Source organism: Narcine bancroftii, chromosome 13, assembly GCF_036971445.1.
Source record: "Narcine bancroftii isolate sNarBan1 chromosome 13, sNarBan1.hap1, whole genome shotgun sequence".
Lineage (NCBI taxonomy): Eukaryota > Metazoa > Chordata > Chondrichthyes > Torpediniformes > Narcinidae > Narcine > Narcine bancroftii.
Window position 1 is genome coordinate 53,486,793 of NC_091481.1, and position 16,058 is coordinate 53,502,850.

General features: G+C 45.0%; 1 protein-coding gene across 6 annotated transcripts in view; it reads right to left on the reverse strand.

Annotated features, from left to right (window-relative positions):
- The window catches only part of LOC138748208 (epsin-2-like), a 71,423-nt gene extending 56,412 nt beyond the window's left edge, over positions 1 to 15,011 (reverse strand). For 3 of the 6 annotated variants that reach the window (XM_069908004.1, XM_069908000.1, XM_069907999.1), the window contains exons 1-2: positions 14,906 to 15,011; positions 2,270 to 2,824 (exon numbers count right to left, since the gene is read on the reverse strand). In XM_069908004.1, coding sequence (XP_069764105.1) covers positions 2,270 to 2,627 — 358 coding nt within the window. In that variant the 5' untranslated portion in view covers positions 2,628 to 2,824; positions 14,906 to 15,011. The other 3 variants (XM_069908002.1, XM_069908003.1, XM_069908001.1) reach the window with 3 other exon arrangements.
- Between the last annotated feature and the right edge of the window lie 1,047 nt (positions 15,012 to 16,058).

Here is a 16,058-nt window from a genome sequence, read left to right on the forward strand (position 1 = left end):
GTGCCCATCCCAGGACACCCTGGCCCGTGCCCATCCCAGGACACCCTGGCCCGTGCCCATCCCAGGACACCCTGGCCCGTGCCCATCCCAGGACACCCTGGCCCGTGCCCATCCCAGGACACCCTGGCCCGTGCCCATCCCAGGACACCCTGGCCCGTGCCCATCCCAGGACACCCTGGCCCGTGCCCATCCCAGGACACCCTGGCCCGTGCCCATCCCAGGACACCCTGGCCCGTGCCCATCCCAGGACACCCTGGCCCGTGCCCATCCCAGGACACCCTGGCCCGTGCCCATCCCAGGACACCCTGGCCCGTGCCCATCCCAGGACACCCTGGCCCGTGCCCATCCCAGGACACCCTGGCCCGTGCCCATCCCAGGACACCCTGGCCCGTGCCCATCCCAGGACACCCTGGCCCGTGCCCATCCCAGGACACCCTGGCCCGTGCCCATCCCAGGACACCCTGGCCCCAATGCAGGGATACAGAGTGCCCCAGGATGGCTTTGGAAGCTTTGGTATCTCCTTCAGCTAACATATTTCCACCAGCAGCACCTCATATGTCAAAGAGTCACGGTTTGGCCACTCCTGATCTCGAGCATAAAAGCCTTGACTATTATTTTTACTGATGCAGTTCCTTCACCTGCAAGGGTTGCTCGTTTTGCCATCTGATATCTACATTTCTCTTCCTAAACATTGTGTATTAGAAGGTTTTCACTCACCAATTCTAAATGTGACTACAGCATATGACCAATGTGGCAGCTTGGAAGAAAACCTCTGCCCCTCAAGGGGTTTTCTCTCCTTAGGCCCGGGCCTCCTAAATTCATTGATAATGACCAAATATTTGGGTGAATCCATTATGAACAATTTCCAGACAGTTAAAAGGCTGCCTGGTTCAACATTGCAGTTCAACTCAGCATTCTGTTGAGTCCAAAACAAACAATGGAGAATGCACAAAAGTTCATTTTTTTGGTTCTCACCAAAGAAACAGTTATTTTTTTTAATCTCGCCTTTTCTGATTTTGCCAACTAAAACTGGAATGGGACGACAGTAAAACCTGTTATCTATAATTCAAGCAATCAGCATAAATTGACAGAAAATAAATAGGTTAAAAAGTATGGAAGTTTAAAATTGGCACACTTCCTCATTTGTTCGCCAGTCATGCAACATGCAATCTCATGCCACCAGAAAATTCACTCATCCGGCATCTACCAATCCCATCAGTGTTGAACACCAGAGGTTTTACTGGACTTCGTTTTAACAAGTACAACAAAGGTTAAAGCTGCTACAGCTTGTGCGATGTTAATTGGTTCCTCCTGATAGCTGTGATCATGAGTAATTCCCACCAACATCTCAGAGTCACAATTAAGCCTCAAACCACCACAAGGTATGCGTGGCATTGAAAGGTCACACACTGGAGCATTTTAATAGCAGATAGGTGAAGCCGAGAATACAGCCTGACCACTTTTTTGAAATTATTTGGCAATCGTGTACATTCAACATTTAATGAGAATTAAGAATTTGGATCACGTTCAGAACTCCAAGAACTTTATCAAATTTATCAAAAGCTATCTGCAACATAGAGCAGCCATTGTTATGGTTTCTTCATCTGAAGGCCTGACCAGTATCAAATAGAGCGCAATATCCCATTTTTATATTTGCTTACATTACACTTGCCCCATCACTCCCTATTTTCTATGTTTCTATTAGAACCAGGGGTCACAGTTTAAGGATAAAGGGGAAGTCCTTTGACTGAGATGAGGAAGAATTTTTTCACTCAGAGGGTGGTGAATTTATGGAACTCTCTGCCACAGGAAGTGATTGAGGCCGGTTTCATAGCTATATTTAAGATTTAGTACTTGTGACTAGGGGGATCAGGGGGTATAGAGAGAGCTGGCACAGGGTACTGAGTCAATGATCAGCCATGATCAAAATGAATGGCGGTGTAGGCTTGAAGGGCCAAATGTCCGACTCCTACACCTATTTTCTATGTTTCTAATTTGGTGAACGCCAAGCAGTCGCAGTCTCTGGCACTGGGTCACCTTCAAAGGGAGATTTGCAAGAGATGTTATAAACAAGGAAGGTAATGTGGTCCCTACTTTCCAAAGTTTAAAGTTTGGTTGGGGTGAACAACAGCATCTTAATTAGCTGCTACAACAAACTTGGGATAGACTGTATGAATTAGTTCCTCACTGGTGCATGCGAGCCACTCTTCCACCTCAAAACAAAACATGCTTACTGTTTCACAGAAATCACAAGTAGATATTTCATTACCCTGATCCCTTCCATCTCGATCAATATACTGAAAGTCCTTTAGCGTCTGAACAGCAAAGATGTTTTCCTTGCACTGTTGTGCTACCCGCTCAGAGCCTGTCTTGATCAGGTAGTCCATCAACATCAGAGCCTTGTACACATGACGCCAGTTCTTGCCGTGGTCATTGAGGCGCTTCCAGATCATGTTCATAATCTCTGTGAAAGCCACCACATTGTAGGTCAGGTCAGATATTTCCGCCATCAGCGAGCTTGAAGGACCCCATGGGTCATTTGATGTAGCCTCCCTTACTTTTATCTCTGCTTCAGAATAATTGTTTACAATATTTTTCATCTGTCTTCGAAGGGATGAGGAAGTCATGGTGACTGTTTTAGCTTTTTATTTACTTCCACCCTCTCTGCCGTAGGTTCCTTTCAGTTGACACGTCTTTATAACATTAGCAATTTCTGTGTGGGAATTGTTCTTTTCAGCCCTGATTGAAGCACCATATTGCCTAACAAGGGCTATTCAGCCACTTTGCCCTGCTGACAATTCCACCATTGTCATATATCCAGTTCCTGGAACAAGAAAACAAGATTATGCTTCAGTGAGTGTTTTGGTCTACATTTTTTCCCAAAGCTTCACCTGCCTCTTTCCTCACTATATTTAAATAATGGTTTTCCTCCTCTGGTTTAGTTTCTCCCAAAACCTAAAAATATAACCCGTCACCTCTAGTTTTGCTGTCTTATCAAAATTTAAAACAAATATCAGGACTAGGGCACAGTCTGTTCTCCCTGTGTCTATGTGGGTTTTCCCCGGCGGCTCCGGTTTCCTCCCACTGTTTGAAACATACCAGGTGTTATTGGTTAATTTGGTGTAAATTTGGCAGCTTGGACGTGAGCCAAAATGGCTGTGCTGTATGTATGACTGATTTCACACTCATTTGACTTTTAAATCCTAGCCATGACCTGTGCTGTTAAACTTGGTCACTTACCAAAACTTGTTAGATGAGTAGATGTGAAGAAAGGCATATTGAAACATGGCCTGCAGATCTTTGTGAGTACAGCCAATGAACTTCATCCTGTATTTCTCTCTAGACCTGCACTGTCAGATGTCATAATAGGCAAGGCCAAAAAATGAGCACAGTTGGAAAGCATTTTCTCCAGGTTAGTGCAACCCACAATTTCTCTACAGTATTTTAGTGGGAATACATAAAATTTGATAAAAGGTGTAGGATGTTGCAAATGTCTAAGGCATTTTAATGATCACTTTTAAATGAAAGACTTGACCAGGTGAATTTATTCTACTCACAGATGTCTTCACTCTTCCTTCCACTTTTTAAAATAGCCACAAAATGCTTTGGCCATGGATAAAAATCTAAATTACAATTCCTGCAATACATACCAAGTACCTTCTTGTCTCTTTTTTCCATTCAACAAAGATTTCAAAGGTTTCTGTCTCAAGCTCTGTTCCAAAGGATAGTTCATAATGTCAATGACTTTATAATTGCTCTGGAAGTCAAAGAAAGAGAATCTCTTCTACAGCCAGATCTCTAAATGAATCCACTATTCTTTAGTGTAAAACTGCACACACCAGCCTCAAAGTGCACGCTGACCTAGATTCTTCATCTTACATATTGCAACATTCCGGCTCAACATCTGCCTTACCACAAGCAGCACCACAGGACATTATGTCGTTTTAGCTGTCAAGACTGGGATATATCTGTTAGTGTACTTGGGAAAAAAAAATATTTGCAGGTTACTGAGAAAATGCAATGGAGTGAGACTAATTTGATCGCTCTTTTAGAGAAATTTCTCAGGCAAAATGCACTTCAGGTTAGCATAGTGGTTAGTGCAATGCTGTTACAGTGCCAGCAAGCAGGGTTCGAATCCAGCGCTGTCTGTAAGGTGGTACGTTCTCTCTGTGTCTGCATGGGCTTCCTTTGGATGCTACGGTTTCCTTCAAAACATACTGGGCCTTGGAAATCACTGAGCACCATGGGATTGTGGGCTGGAAGTTCCTGTTATGTACTGTATATCTAAATTAAAACATTAAATTATTTGTCTTGTGGTCAGTGATTTAAAATTGTACTTTATCCTTTATGAACATAGATGTAAATCATCAAAACTGAAGTTAAGCTGGAGCTTAACAAAACATTTACAAACACGTCATGTAGCCACTAATTACATTTACCTTGATAAGCAAGGGATAGAATTCAAACTAGCTTCCTACAAAACTCACATGGCTCAGTCTGGACTCTCATTTCATTCAATGAGCCAAAAATGCTCAGTTACAAAGGAAGGAATGTTGGCTCCAAGAAGGTGCACATATGGTGAACCTGACTGCCAAGTTCAACCAAACAAAGAGGTACAAGAAGAAAGATACAAAGTTACTCAGCAAACTAAACCTCCCCTACCTCACACCCATAACCCTCTATTTTTCCTGCATCCATTTGCCTGTCTCAGAGTCTTTTAAATTTCCCTATTGTACCACCCTCCACCACCAACCCCGGCAAGATGCTTGCTCCAATTTCTTTCCAAGTCAGAGGGTTGCATGTGCAAAGTAGATCTGTCATTCCACCGCAGAGGTAAGCAAGTTCATCGGCAAAGATCTCTGGAATATGAGCTGAACAACCACCAACATAATGAAGAACCACATGAGACAGAAAGGAGCACTGTTCATCAAAAAGCATAAAAATTAAATCTTATGAGGCAGTAACATGAAGTGCAGGCATCAACATGGCTCGATCGGATAAAAAGTTCATTATCTTTGCCAACATTTGCTCAACAGGATACACAAAATCCAAAAAAACAACTTGCAGGTTACAATACAAACGGAAGATTCTAAAGCCCCTTTCACACTTGCATCCCAGTAAATTGGCCGTTCAGTGTCCCGGGATAAGAATGGGGGTTTGGCCTCTCACATTAGACCACACCTAAGTGGGACACTGTGAAAGGGGCTTAAATTAAAACCATACACCTCAATCTAATTTGCAAAAAACACCAAATAACTAAATTACAGAGGTGAAGTTGTACAAATTGCTGATCAAACAATTCAGCTCATGGCAGTGCCAGAGCTTTGAGGAGAACACCAGGTTTATTACCAAGGGCTACCCACTGATTCTGCAGTGAAATATTGAAGAGTGAACAACATCGAAAGCAATGCTGTGATCCAACTGATTGCCTTCTGCCATAGGAATAATAACTAGTCATTATGTTCAGATGAGCTGGCGAACGGAAAACAAAAGAAACTATCAACATCACTCACAAATCTGAGATGAAATATTTAACAATATAAATGTCTGCAAATCTCATCTAATGTGCAAAACTCAATAATTATTCTGCAATACCACCAAATGAACAATTGATCCAGCTATTTCACTGTTTTGGGATGTTATTAATCAAAAAAATATGCCGTTTTCCTGCACTGTAGTCATAGCTCTACAATAATTAATTCATTGGTGCAAGCAGTTCATAGCATTAACGAAAATCTAAGCATTCTGAAGGCAAGCTGTCCCTTCTTTTTACCATTCACTATCAACCCTTCACCAAGTGATGAAACTCACATCTGACCTTTCTTCGCAACTAAAATACATACATTTATTGCTCCAATTCCAAAGATGTTTTCAACCCTTCATCAAATCCCACAAATCTCAGAAGTAATCGTCAGCACATTCCCCTCTGCCGGTTAATCAAGTCAGTCTGCTCTGGCCAAAGTGGTGTCCCCTCTGCCGGTTAATCAAGTCAGTCTGCTCTGGCAAAAGTGGTGTCCCCTCTGCCGGTTAATCAAGTCAGTCTGCTCTGGCAAAAGTGGTGTCCCCTCTGCCGGTTAATCAAGTCAGTCTGCTCTGGCAAAAGTGGTGTCCCCTCTGCTGGTTAATCAAGTCAGTCTGCTCTGGCCAAAGTGGTGTCCCCTCTGCTGGTTAATCAAGTCAGTCTGCTCTGGCCAAAGTGGTGTCCCCTCTGCTGGTTAATCAAGTCAGTCTGCTCTGGCCAAAGTGGTGTCCCCTCTGCTGGTTAATCAAGTCAGTCTGCTTTGGTCAAAGTGGTGTCCCCTCTGCTGGTTAATCAAGTCAGTCTGCTCTGGCCAAAGTGGTGTCCCCTCTGCCGGTTAATCAAGTCAGTCTGCTCTGGCCAAAGTGGTGTCCCCTCTGCCGGTTAATCAAGTCAGTCTGCTCTGGCCAAAGTGGTGTCCCCTCTGCCGGTTAATCAAGTCAGTCTGCTCTGGCAAAAGTGGTGTCCCCTCTGCTGGTTAATCAAGTCAGTCTGCTCTGGCCAAAGTGGTGTCCCCTCTGCTGGTTAATCAAGTCAGTCTGCTCTGGCCAAAGTGGTGTCCCCTCTGCTGGTTAATCAAGTCAGTCTGCTTTGGTCAAAGTGGTGTCCCCTCTGCTGGTTAATCAAGTCAGTCTGCTCTGGCCAAAGTGGTGTCCCCTCTGCCGGTTAATCAAGTCAGTCTGCTCTGGCCAAAGTGGTGTCCCCTCTGCTGGTTAATCAAGTCAGTCTGCTTTGGTCAAAGTGGTGTCCCCTCTGCTGGTTAATCAAGTCAGTCTGCTCTGGCCAAAGTGGTGTCCCCTCTGCTGGTTAATCAAGTCAGTCTGCTCTGGCCAAAGTGGTGTCCCCTCTGCTGGTTAATCAAGTCAGTCTGCTTTGGTCAAAGTGGTGTCCCCTCTGCTGGTTAATCAAGTCAGTCTGCTCTGGCCAAAGTGGTGTCCCCTCTGCCGGTTAATCAAGTCAGTCTGCTCTGGCCAAAGTGGTGTCCCCTCTGCTGGTTAATCAAGTCAGTCTGCTTTGGTCAAAGTGGTGTTCCCTCTGCTGGTTAATCAAGTCAGTCTGCTTTGGTCAAAGTGGTGTCCCCTCTGCTGGTTAATCAAGTCAGTCTGCTCTGGCCAAAGTGGTGTCCCCTCTGCTGGTTAATCAAGTCAGTCTGCTCTGGCCAAAGTGGTGTCCCCTCTGCTGGTTAATCAAGTCAGTCTGCTCTGGCCAAAGTGGTGTCCCCTCTGCTGGTTAATCAAGTCAGTCTGCTCTGGCCAAAGTGGTGTCCCCTCTGCTGGTTAATCAAGTCAGTCTGCTCTGGCCAAAGTGGTGTCCCCTCTGCTGGTTAATCAAGTCAGTCTGCTCTGGCCAAAGTGGTGTCCCCTCTGCTGGTTAATCAAGTCAGTCTGCTCTGGCCAAAGTGGTGTCCCCTCTGCCGGTTAATCAAGTCAGTCTGCTCTGGCCAAAGTGGTGTCCCCTCTGCTGGTTAATCAAGTCAGTCTGCTCTGGCCAAAGTGGTGTCCCCTCTGCCGGTTAATCAAGTCAGTCTGCTCTGGCCAAAGTGGTGAAGTCAACAAAGTCGCATGCTATGCAACAGTATGTTGTGAGCTCCTGCAGTGTACTGAGCCAACTCCAATGTAGATCTTTGCACAACAGTAAAGCAGCCTTATGCACAAGAAAGCAGAAGTGTAGCAGCCCTTCAGCTTGATCTCAAAAAGACATAAATGTTATGTGGAGCATCAAAGCTAGAAAAGAAAAAAATATATAAATGAACAGAAAGGATCAATAAGCAAAACTACATCCCAAAGATGTTCTGTAAATACATGATGAGCAAAAGGATAACCATGGAAAGGAAAGGGTTGGAGATCAAAACAATAATCTATAAGTGAAGGCAATTAAATGAGTAATGTTCTTACTAAATTCTGTATGGGGAAAGTTGCCAATGCAGCAATTAAGGAGTAAAATATTAAATGGAATGATAATAAAAAGGTTTAAAAGTCAATGAATCAACAGACCCAGATGATATACATCCTCATCTATGAAAAGAGTAAATAGTCAGAAGTGCATTCTGTTGGCACGGTTAGCACAGGGCTGGTGTGAATCCAGTGCTGCCTTTAAGAAGTTTGTACTTTCTAAATTTAAATGAGAGAACTATTAAAGCTGTTCCACTGTTTAATGAAAGAGGAAAGGCTAAACTTAGTCACTGCTGACCAGCTAATTAGTGGTGGGTGAATTATTAGAATCAACAAGCGCTTAGAAAGGCATAGGACAACACAGATCTGCTCAGGGAAATTGATGGAGTTGCTCAGAGGAGGTAACAAGGAGAATTTGTGAGGGCATTGTGATTGATGTCATCTAATTGGATTCTAGAAAGGTTTTGACATGGGCAGCCTGGACCAAAAAAAAAGTCCATGGAATCCAAGGAATTGCTAAATCACATTCTAAAATTGTTCAGTTGCAAGAAGCAAGAGTAATAGATGACAGGAATTTTTGAGAATGGAAGGCTATTAAAAGCTGTCAAGTCTTTTGCTTTAAGATTATACATGAATGATTTAAACTTGCATTTAAGAAAGCTCCAGGGGAAAGTGTTACATTGCAGAAAGATACAGATAGTCTGATCAGTTGGGCAGAAGAAGCAATTGGAATTTAATTCAGAAAAGTGTGAGGCAGTACATGGGAGGTGCAACAAGCCAAGGGAACAGAAAGAAATTGAGAGGTATGGAGAAACAGCACACGTCCATAGATCCTTTAAAGTGGCACAATGGTTTGATAAGGTGCCTGAAAAGACAAACCAAAAGCTACCAGTTAAAGTACTAGCTAAGGAATAGAACACAGGAAGGTGGTTTTACAGGAAGAACTGCACACAAAGTCATTTAAACCACAAGAAAGGTGTGAATCACTGGAGGACACACAGGAAATTTATGAGGATGGTGCCAGAACTGAAAGCTGTTGTCCATGAAGAAAGATTGGAAATGGTTGTTTGCCTTGCAAAGGTGTGGCTGAAGGGAGACATCAATTATGTACAAAATTGAGAGGAATCCAGATAGAGTAAATAGAAAGTATTTCCTATTTCCCTCAAAAAGATGCAACAAAATTGATAGGATAAGTAGTCAAGCTTATTGTCATCTGATTGCACAAGTACAACCCGCCAAAACAGGATTCTCCAGTCCTCAGTGCAAAGCTTGCAGACACACAAGTAGACATAACACATATACAAACAATAAATATGCAGAAGGATTCACATATACATATATATATATATATATTAATAAATAAATTTTGTTTCATATGGTAGTCTCAGATGGTGAGTGTGAGCCGTTCCTTTGGTCGTTCAGCATTCTCTCTGCCCGTGGAAGAAGCAGTTCCTCAGCCTGGTGGTACTGGCTCTGATCTTTCTCTCTTCCCCAACGGGAGCAGCTGAAAGATGCTGTGCGTGGAGTGGTAGGGGGTTTCAATGATTTTACACGTCCTCTTCAGACAAGGATCGCGGCAGATCATATCGATGGAAAGGGAGACTCCAACGTTCCTCTCGGCCACTCTTATGGATACTGTGGATTGACCTCTGATTCATTTCTCTGCAATAACTGCATGACACTGTGACGCAGCCTGCCAGGATGCTCTCAACTGAGCTCCTGTAGAAGGTTGACATGATGATGGCTGGTGGCCTTGCCTGCACATGTGGAATTTGTAAGCCACTTTCAGGTGCAACCGCTCCAAGAATGTGCCTGCAGAAGCGGCTGTGGGTGTGTTCGAATCGACGTTCAGGTGGCAGCGCTGAAGACGCTGTTCTGGCACCTGAAAGGTCCGGCTGCAGGAGAGGCGCCTTGGAGTGAACGCTGGCTCCTGTCGACTGTGGCCGTAGTCCCACCTGCTGTCGTGATGTAATTTGCAGTGCATCAAGGCTGAAGCAGAAAGGAACATAGGATCATGGCGGGCCTGGAGCAGAGAAGAGAAATGCCTCTAATGTACCGAAAAATGTGACTTTTCTGGTAATGCTGAGCCTGCACACTCTCCAGTTTTTCAAAAATCGCGCCACAGCGTCTCAGGCTAATGACATCACCTGCCCGCCCCTTAGCAGCCGCTGGCGCTTTCAGGCACCTCGGGGGACTGCTCGTAAGCAGAGAATATACCTCCCCAAGGAGGGTTGGGTAAGTACTCCTCAGGGCCGGGTTTTCCGCTTTCAGGAGGCCTCCCGACAGCCGGATTCAAGTAGAATAAGGTGGCTTTACATCAGGGTATTCTGGCCAGCTGAAAGCGGCTATAGCCTAAAAGGCTGGAAAGGCAGAAGCTCTCATTACATGTAAAATGGTTTGTACGCAGAGACAATCTACAGGGCTACTCACCAGGTCACTCATCTGTGTGCTACTGGTACCATATAACCTAGTATTACCTGTCACATGGTTGGATATAGTCAGCGACTAAACTGGCTCCCCCACCAGGCTTGCCTGGTAAGGAGGGTGGTTATATACCCTGTAGGATGTAAAACAAGACCCATCAAAGGGCTGACAAACCCGCTCATAGGGTCAACAGCCATCTAGCAAACACTTGCCGTGATGCGCAGAAAGGGCGTCCCTTGTATCGAAGCTTGGTATGGCCATTCACTGCAACAGAACTTCCCCCAGCCTCACCATGTTGCTGGATGTCGAGAGGGTGGGTCTGGACCTGCGCAACCCTACTCACCTAAAATCTATTCACACATGCAGTTCCTTTCTGAGGAGTGGGGTTTTCTCTTATCAAACCCCACAAACTGACTGAAAGGAACCCTCTTCATCCTACGAGGTGGATAGCCAAGATCTTGTGCTGTAAAACAGGATGAAGTTTGGGTGCTATTTTGTCAGTTTGCAGTTGAAGGAACAGCCTCTTTCTATGATCCTACAGGTGGAGTACTGTGTCTAGTTCTGGTTATTACATTTGGGAAGGCAGTGAAGGTCTTAGAGAACAGAAAAGATTTACTGGAATGGCACAAAAAGCAAATTGCTGGAAGAACTCTAAAGCAGCATCTGTGAATGGAATGGTCAAGGTTTCAGGTTGAAACCTTACCCCCAGGACCCTCTTTACTGGATTAGTTCCAGGAATGAAAGATTTCAGCAAGACAGTTAAACTGGAGAAGATGTGATTGTCCTTGAATAAGAGGGTGATAATATTTTTTATGAAGCTGTACATTATTGCCATATTTAGAACCAATTTCCAATAGCAGACAGTTTGAGGACCAAGATTAAATGGCAAGGGATTGCAGCATACTGCTGTGCAGAAGGACTCCGGAGTGTTTATGCATGAATTGGAAAAGGTTGGTTTGCAACAGGTACAGCAGGCTATCAAGAATGCAAATGGAATATTGCCTTTCATTGCTACAGGGACTGAATTTAGGAGCACAGATATTAAGCTGTAACTGTACAAGGTACTGCTGTGGCCACAACTGGAGTAATGCGTGTAGTTCTGGTCTCCTTACTTGAGGAAGGATGCATTGGCTTTGGAGGCAGTGAAGAGAAAGTCCACAAGGTTGATTCCAGAGATGAGGGGGTAAGTCTATGAGAAGAGATTGAGTCATCTGGGACTGTATTCACTGGAATTTAGAAGAATAAGAGATTTTACAGAAACGTATAAAGTTATGAAAGGCATAGATTAGAGGTAGGAAAGTTGTTCCCATCGGTGGGGAGAGACCAGAACTAGGGGACATAGCCTCAAGATTCAGGGGAGTAGATTTAGGATGGAGAGGAGGAGGAACCGCTTTTCCCAGAGGTGATTCTGTGGAATTTGCTGCCCATGGAAGCAATGGAGGCAACCTCAGTAAATATATTTAAGAAAAGGTCAGATAGATTTTATTAAAGGATGTGGGGGAAAGACAGGCAAGTGGAGATGCCCATTATCCAAACAGCCACGATCTAATTGAATGGTGGAGCTGGCTCAAGAGGCCAGATTGCCGACTCCTGCTTCTATTTCTTACACTTAAAGTAACAGGAAAACAAAATGGAGACTAATCCAGTTTTATGCAGAGGGCCATGTCTGGTACTCAGTACCAGTGAAGATGATGGAAGCAATCAGTCAGACTACAAATGAAGAATTGACAGACACAAGAAGGAAAATAGGGTGCAAAAATTTGGGGAAACAATGGGGAAATAAACCCAATGGGAATGCTTTGAAAGGAACAGCACCAGACTTGATGGGTCAAATTTCTCCCTGTTTCATTGTTATTCTTCAAGATTCCTCTTGAATTATATCCATATATCCGGGAATTGACCCTGCCTTTTCTGCAACTTGTCGTTCATGAAAGTGGAACAGATCAGTTCGACTAAAATCATTTTAATTTGGGGGAAGATTCTCAAAACAAGGGTTTAACCTCTGGAGATTTTTTTTTGGGGGGGGTGGTGTGTATCTTTGAAACCCACTGACCCAGGTGGTCAATCAATGATGAGTATATTCAAGGCTTAGAATTGTGGGCTAGTGATGAATCTATGGTTATGGCAATAAGACTGGAAAGTGGAACGGAGCACAAATTAAAAACCTTCCACAATCTGATTAAACTGCAGAGCAGGCTCAAAGTTCCAAATGACCTACTCTTGCTGCTGATAGCCCCCTTCTCCAGTACTGCCTCCCATGCCCCAAACTCCTTTCTTCCCCCACGCATTCAACTATGACCCATCTGACCCTGTGCCAATTGGGCCCAGATAACTATCCAAAGATGACCAATGTTATTTATTAATTTGGTCCCGAACACCTCACCTGGACCTCAGTTCCTTTCAATTCTCCTTCTGAGAGACTGCCGCAGACTGGGAGATCACTTCATTGACCACATGGGTTAGCTCTGATATCCTTTGCAATAGTGTGGATCTCCCAGTGGCCGCCCATTTCAAATCCCCATCCCATTCCTTTCCTGACATGTCTGTCCATGCTCTCAATGCACTGCCAGACTGAGGCCACCCACAAAATGGAGGAAGAACACCTCAACAGTCTGGGCAGCCTTCAACTGGATGGCATTAGCTTGGACTTTTCTAGCTTTCGCTAAACCCTCTCCCACGTGTCCCGTCTCCCCCCCCCCCCCCCCCCCCCAAGCTCTGGTCTCTCTTTCTCTTCCCTTTTCCCTGTCTTTTTTCACAGAGCCAAAATCAATTCTTACCTCTCTTCTCATCATATCCAATTAACACCATTTGTTGGTCAGGACTCCTCCCCCAGCCAGCCTTGTCTTTATTCTGACACCTTCCTGTTCTTTGCTTATTCCTTGAGGAAGAGCTCAGGCCTGAAACATCAGTAATAGATTTTCACCTCCTGTGGATGCTGCGAGACCAGCTGAGATCCTCGAGCATTTCTGTGTGTTTTTACTTTGTTCCTTACAGGTCACTTCTTCCAGGGCTCAAGTTCCCCTGTCATTACTGTACAATCTCCAGCCCCAAGGTGATAACGGTACATTGTACGTATATGACAATATATGTCCTTTTCATATTCTCACCCCAGTACCTACAGTCAGGTCAAGTTTATTGTCATCTAATTGCACAAGTTCAATAATGTTCTCTGGTCCCCGTGGAAACTCCCGGCACATTACCAAACACAACGCCAGTGACCGGGGTTCAAATCCCACACTGTCTGTAAGGAGTCTGCATGGGTTTCCTCCCACCATTCAAAAAAAAGTACAAGGGTTTTAGGTTAACTGGGCAGCATGGGCTGAAAAAGCCTGTTACCGTGCTGTATGTCTAAAAATTTAAATTCAAATACACATCCACAACAAGTATTCATATATATATATATATATACATACACGTATACACAAAAAATAAATAATCTATATATATATAGTGTGTGTGTGTGTGTGTGTGTGTGTGTGTGTGTGTGTGTGTAGATATATACATATACACACACACAAATAAATAAATAGTTTTATAAATGGTAGAGCCTTCGAGGGTTCGTGTGAGCAGTTCCTTTGGTCATTCAGCATTCTCTCTGCCTGTGCGAAGAAGCTATTTCTCAGCCTGGTGGTGCTGGCTCTGATCCTCCTGTATCATTTTCCTGACAGGAGGAGCTGAAAGAAGGATTTTTGTGCGCCCTCTTCAGACAATGACCCCCGGTAGCTCACATCGGTGGGGGAGCAGGGAGATTCCTCTCTGCTGCTGTTACGGTCCTGTAGATTGACCTGGGATCCATTTCTCTGCACGAACCACACCACGCCGTAATGCAGTTGGCCAGGATGGCCCCGATAGAGCTCCTGTAGAAGGTTGACACGATGGTGGCCACTTCAGTCTTCTCAGGAAGCGCCGTCACTGTTGCGCCATCCTGTCAAATGAGTCTTGGAAAGCAGCACTGCATACCCCCCCTCTTTATCGCTCAGGTACATAGATCAGGCTGCCCAGGGTCTGGGAATCACACCCTATACCTGTGAGGAACAAACTGCAGGGATCTGGGCTCAACCCCAGCGCAAGTATAACAGAAAGCTCTGCAGACACCCGTGGTTGAAGTATGACAAAACTATCCAGCTTCCTACTGCACAGGGCAACTCCAGGCTGCAAAATGCAAAGCATATATATAATCATTTCCACAGACCAAGCCTCAGGGGGCTCCTCAATCTAATAAGGGGCTTTCACTGATTTATTCCACCCTACACCCTGATACCTCCAGCATTTTAATAGGAGGTGCTCTCATTCATTACGAGCGTGTCATAAGGAGGTGAACAAAGGGCCTGGGCTTCAGGTGGTCGCCGTCCTCCCCTCGGCTTCAGGGCGGCCAGAACGAGCAGGAAACGACGAGGCAGCATTTGAGGCCTTCGACCGGGACAAGCCGAGGAGACGCAGTTTATAACCGATAACAGGACCGCCGGTGATGGAGATTTCGACCCCTACCCCCAACCCGGCCCGGCCGCCTTTGATGGTTTAAATCCAGCCCGGCAGCACGCCTCAGACCCACGGACCGTTAACCACTCACCGCCATCCTGCTCGCGTCGATCCCAACCTGACTGCCAGGCGAAAGGCCGGCCCTCCATCGCCAATTGGAGGAGGAGGTGGAGAGGCTAAACTAAAGCCTGCCTTCTAGTCCAATCACGGAACAACATCAACGGCGAATCCTGAGTGACATGAGTCATAGCCAATGAACGTAGGGATACGGTTTCTATTGACAGCGACAGTAGCCAATGGTCAGGAGATGTCGTTCGATTGACAGCTCTGTTCACGTGATGTGGGTGAACTTGGGATAAGAGGGCGGGCAGCGGTTTGTTCAATCGAAATGAAGATCGAACGCAAATCGTTCTGATTGACAGTTATTTTATCCAATCGATGCCTGGAGAGACATTGACCTTGCAAACTGTCAATCAAATCTACCTTCTGATACAAATTAAGAGGGACATCGGCAGGGCGATGTTAAGTGCTCCAGTTTGGGGGGTGGGGGAGGGGGGGTTTGACAAAGGGAATGCGATGATTATTGAGATAAACGAACTGAATAAGAAAGCAGTAATAAAAACGCGAAAGTCTGCGGGCACCTTAATTGAAGTAAAAATACAATGCTGGAGAAACTCAATGGATACATGACCAATGTTTTGGTCTCATAAATGCACCAAATGTTCTCCACCACCACCTCCTGGCAAGGCATTCCAGGCACCCACATCTCTCATTGTGCAAAACAAAAACCTAACCCTGTTGTTTCCCCAAAACTTTCCTCCCCTCACTTTGTACAGATGTCCTCTGATGTTTGCTGCTCCCACCCTGGGAAACTGTCCACTCTGTCTATGCCTCTCAGAAGGAGCACTGACACAGGGTCTTTGCCCACTGAATCCATGCATCCACTTACACTGTTCCCTTTTCTATTCTCCTCACAGTCCCATCAACTCCCTCAAAATTGTGTCACTCACCTACATATATATGGATGAAGGGCTGAAGCCTGAAACATTGGTTATGTACCTATGCTAAATAGTTCAGCTGCCTGCCTGTCTACATTTTTATCCATACTTTGATGAAGGGCTCAAGTCCGAAACATTGGTTATATATCTTTATCTTTGCTATATACACTGTTTGACCTGCTGAGTTTCTCTAACATCGTGTTTGAACAGGAAAACACTCCAGCGAACTAATTGTCAGTAAAATGT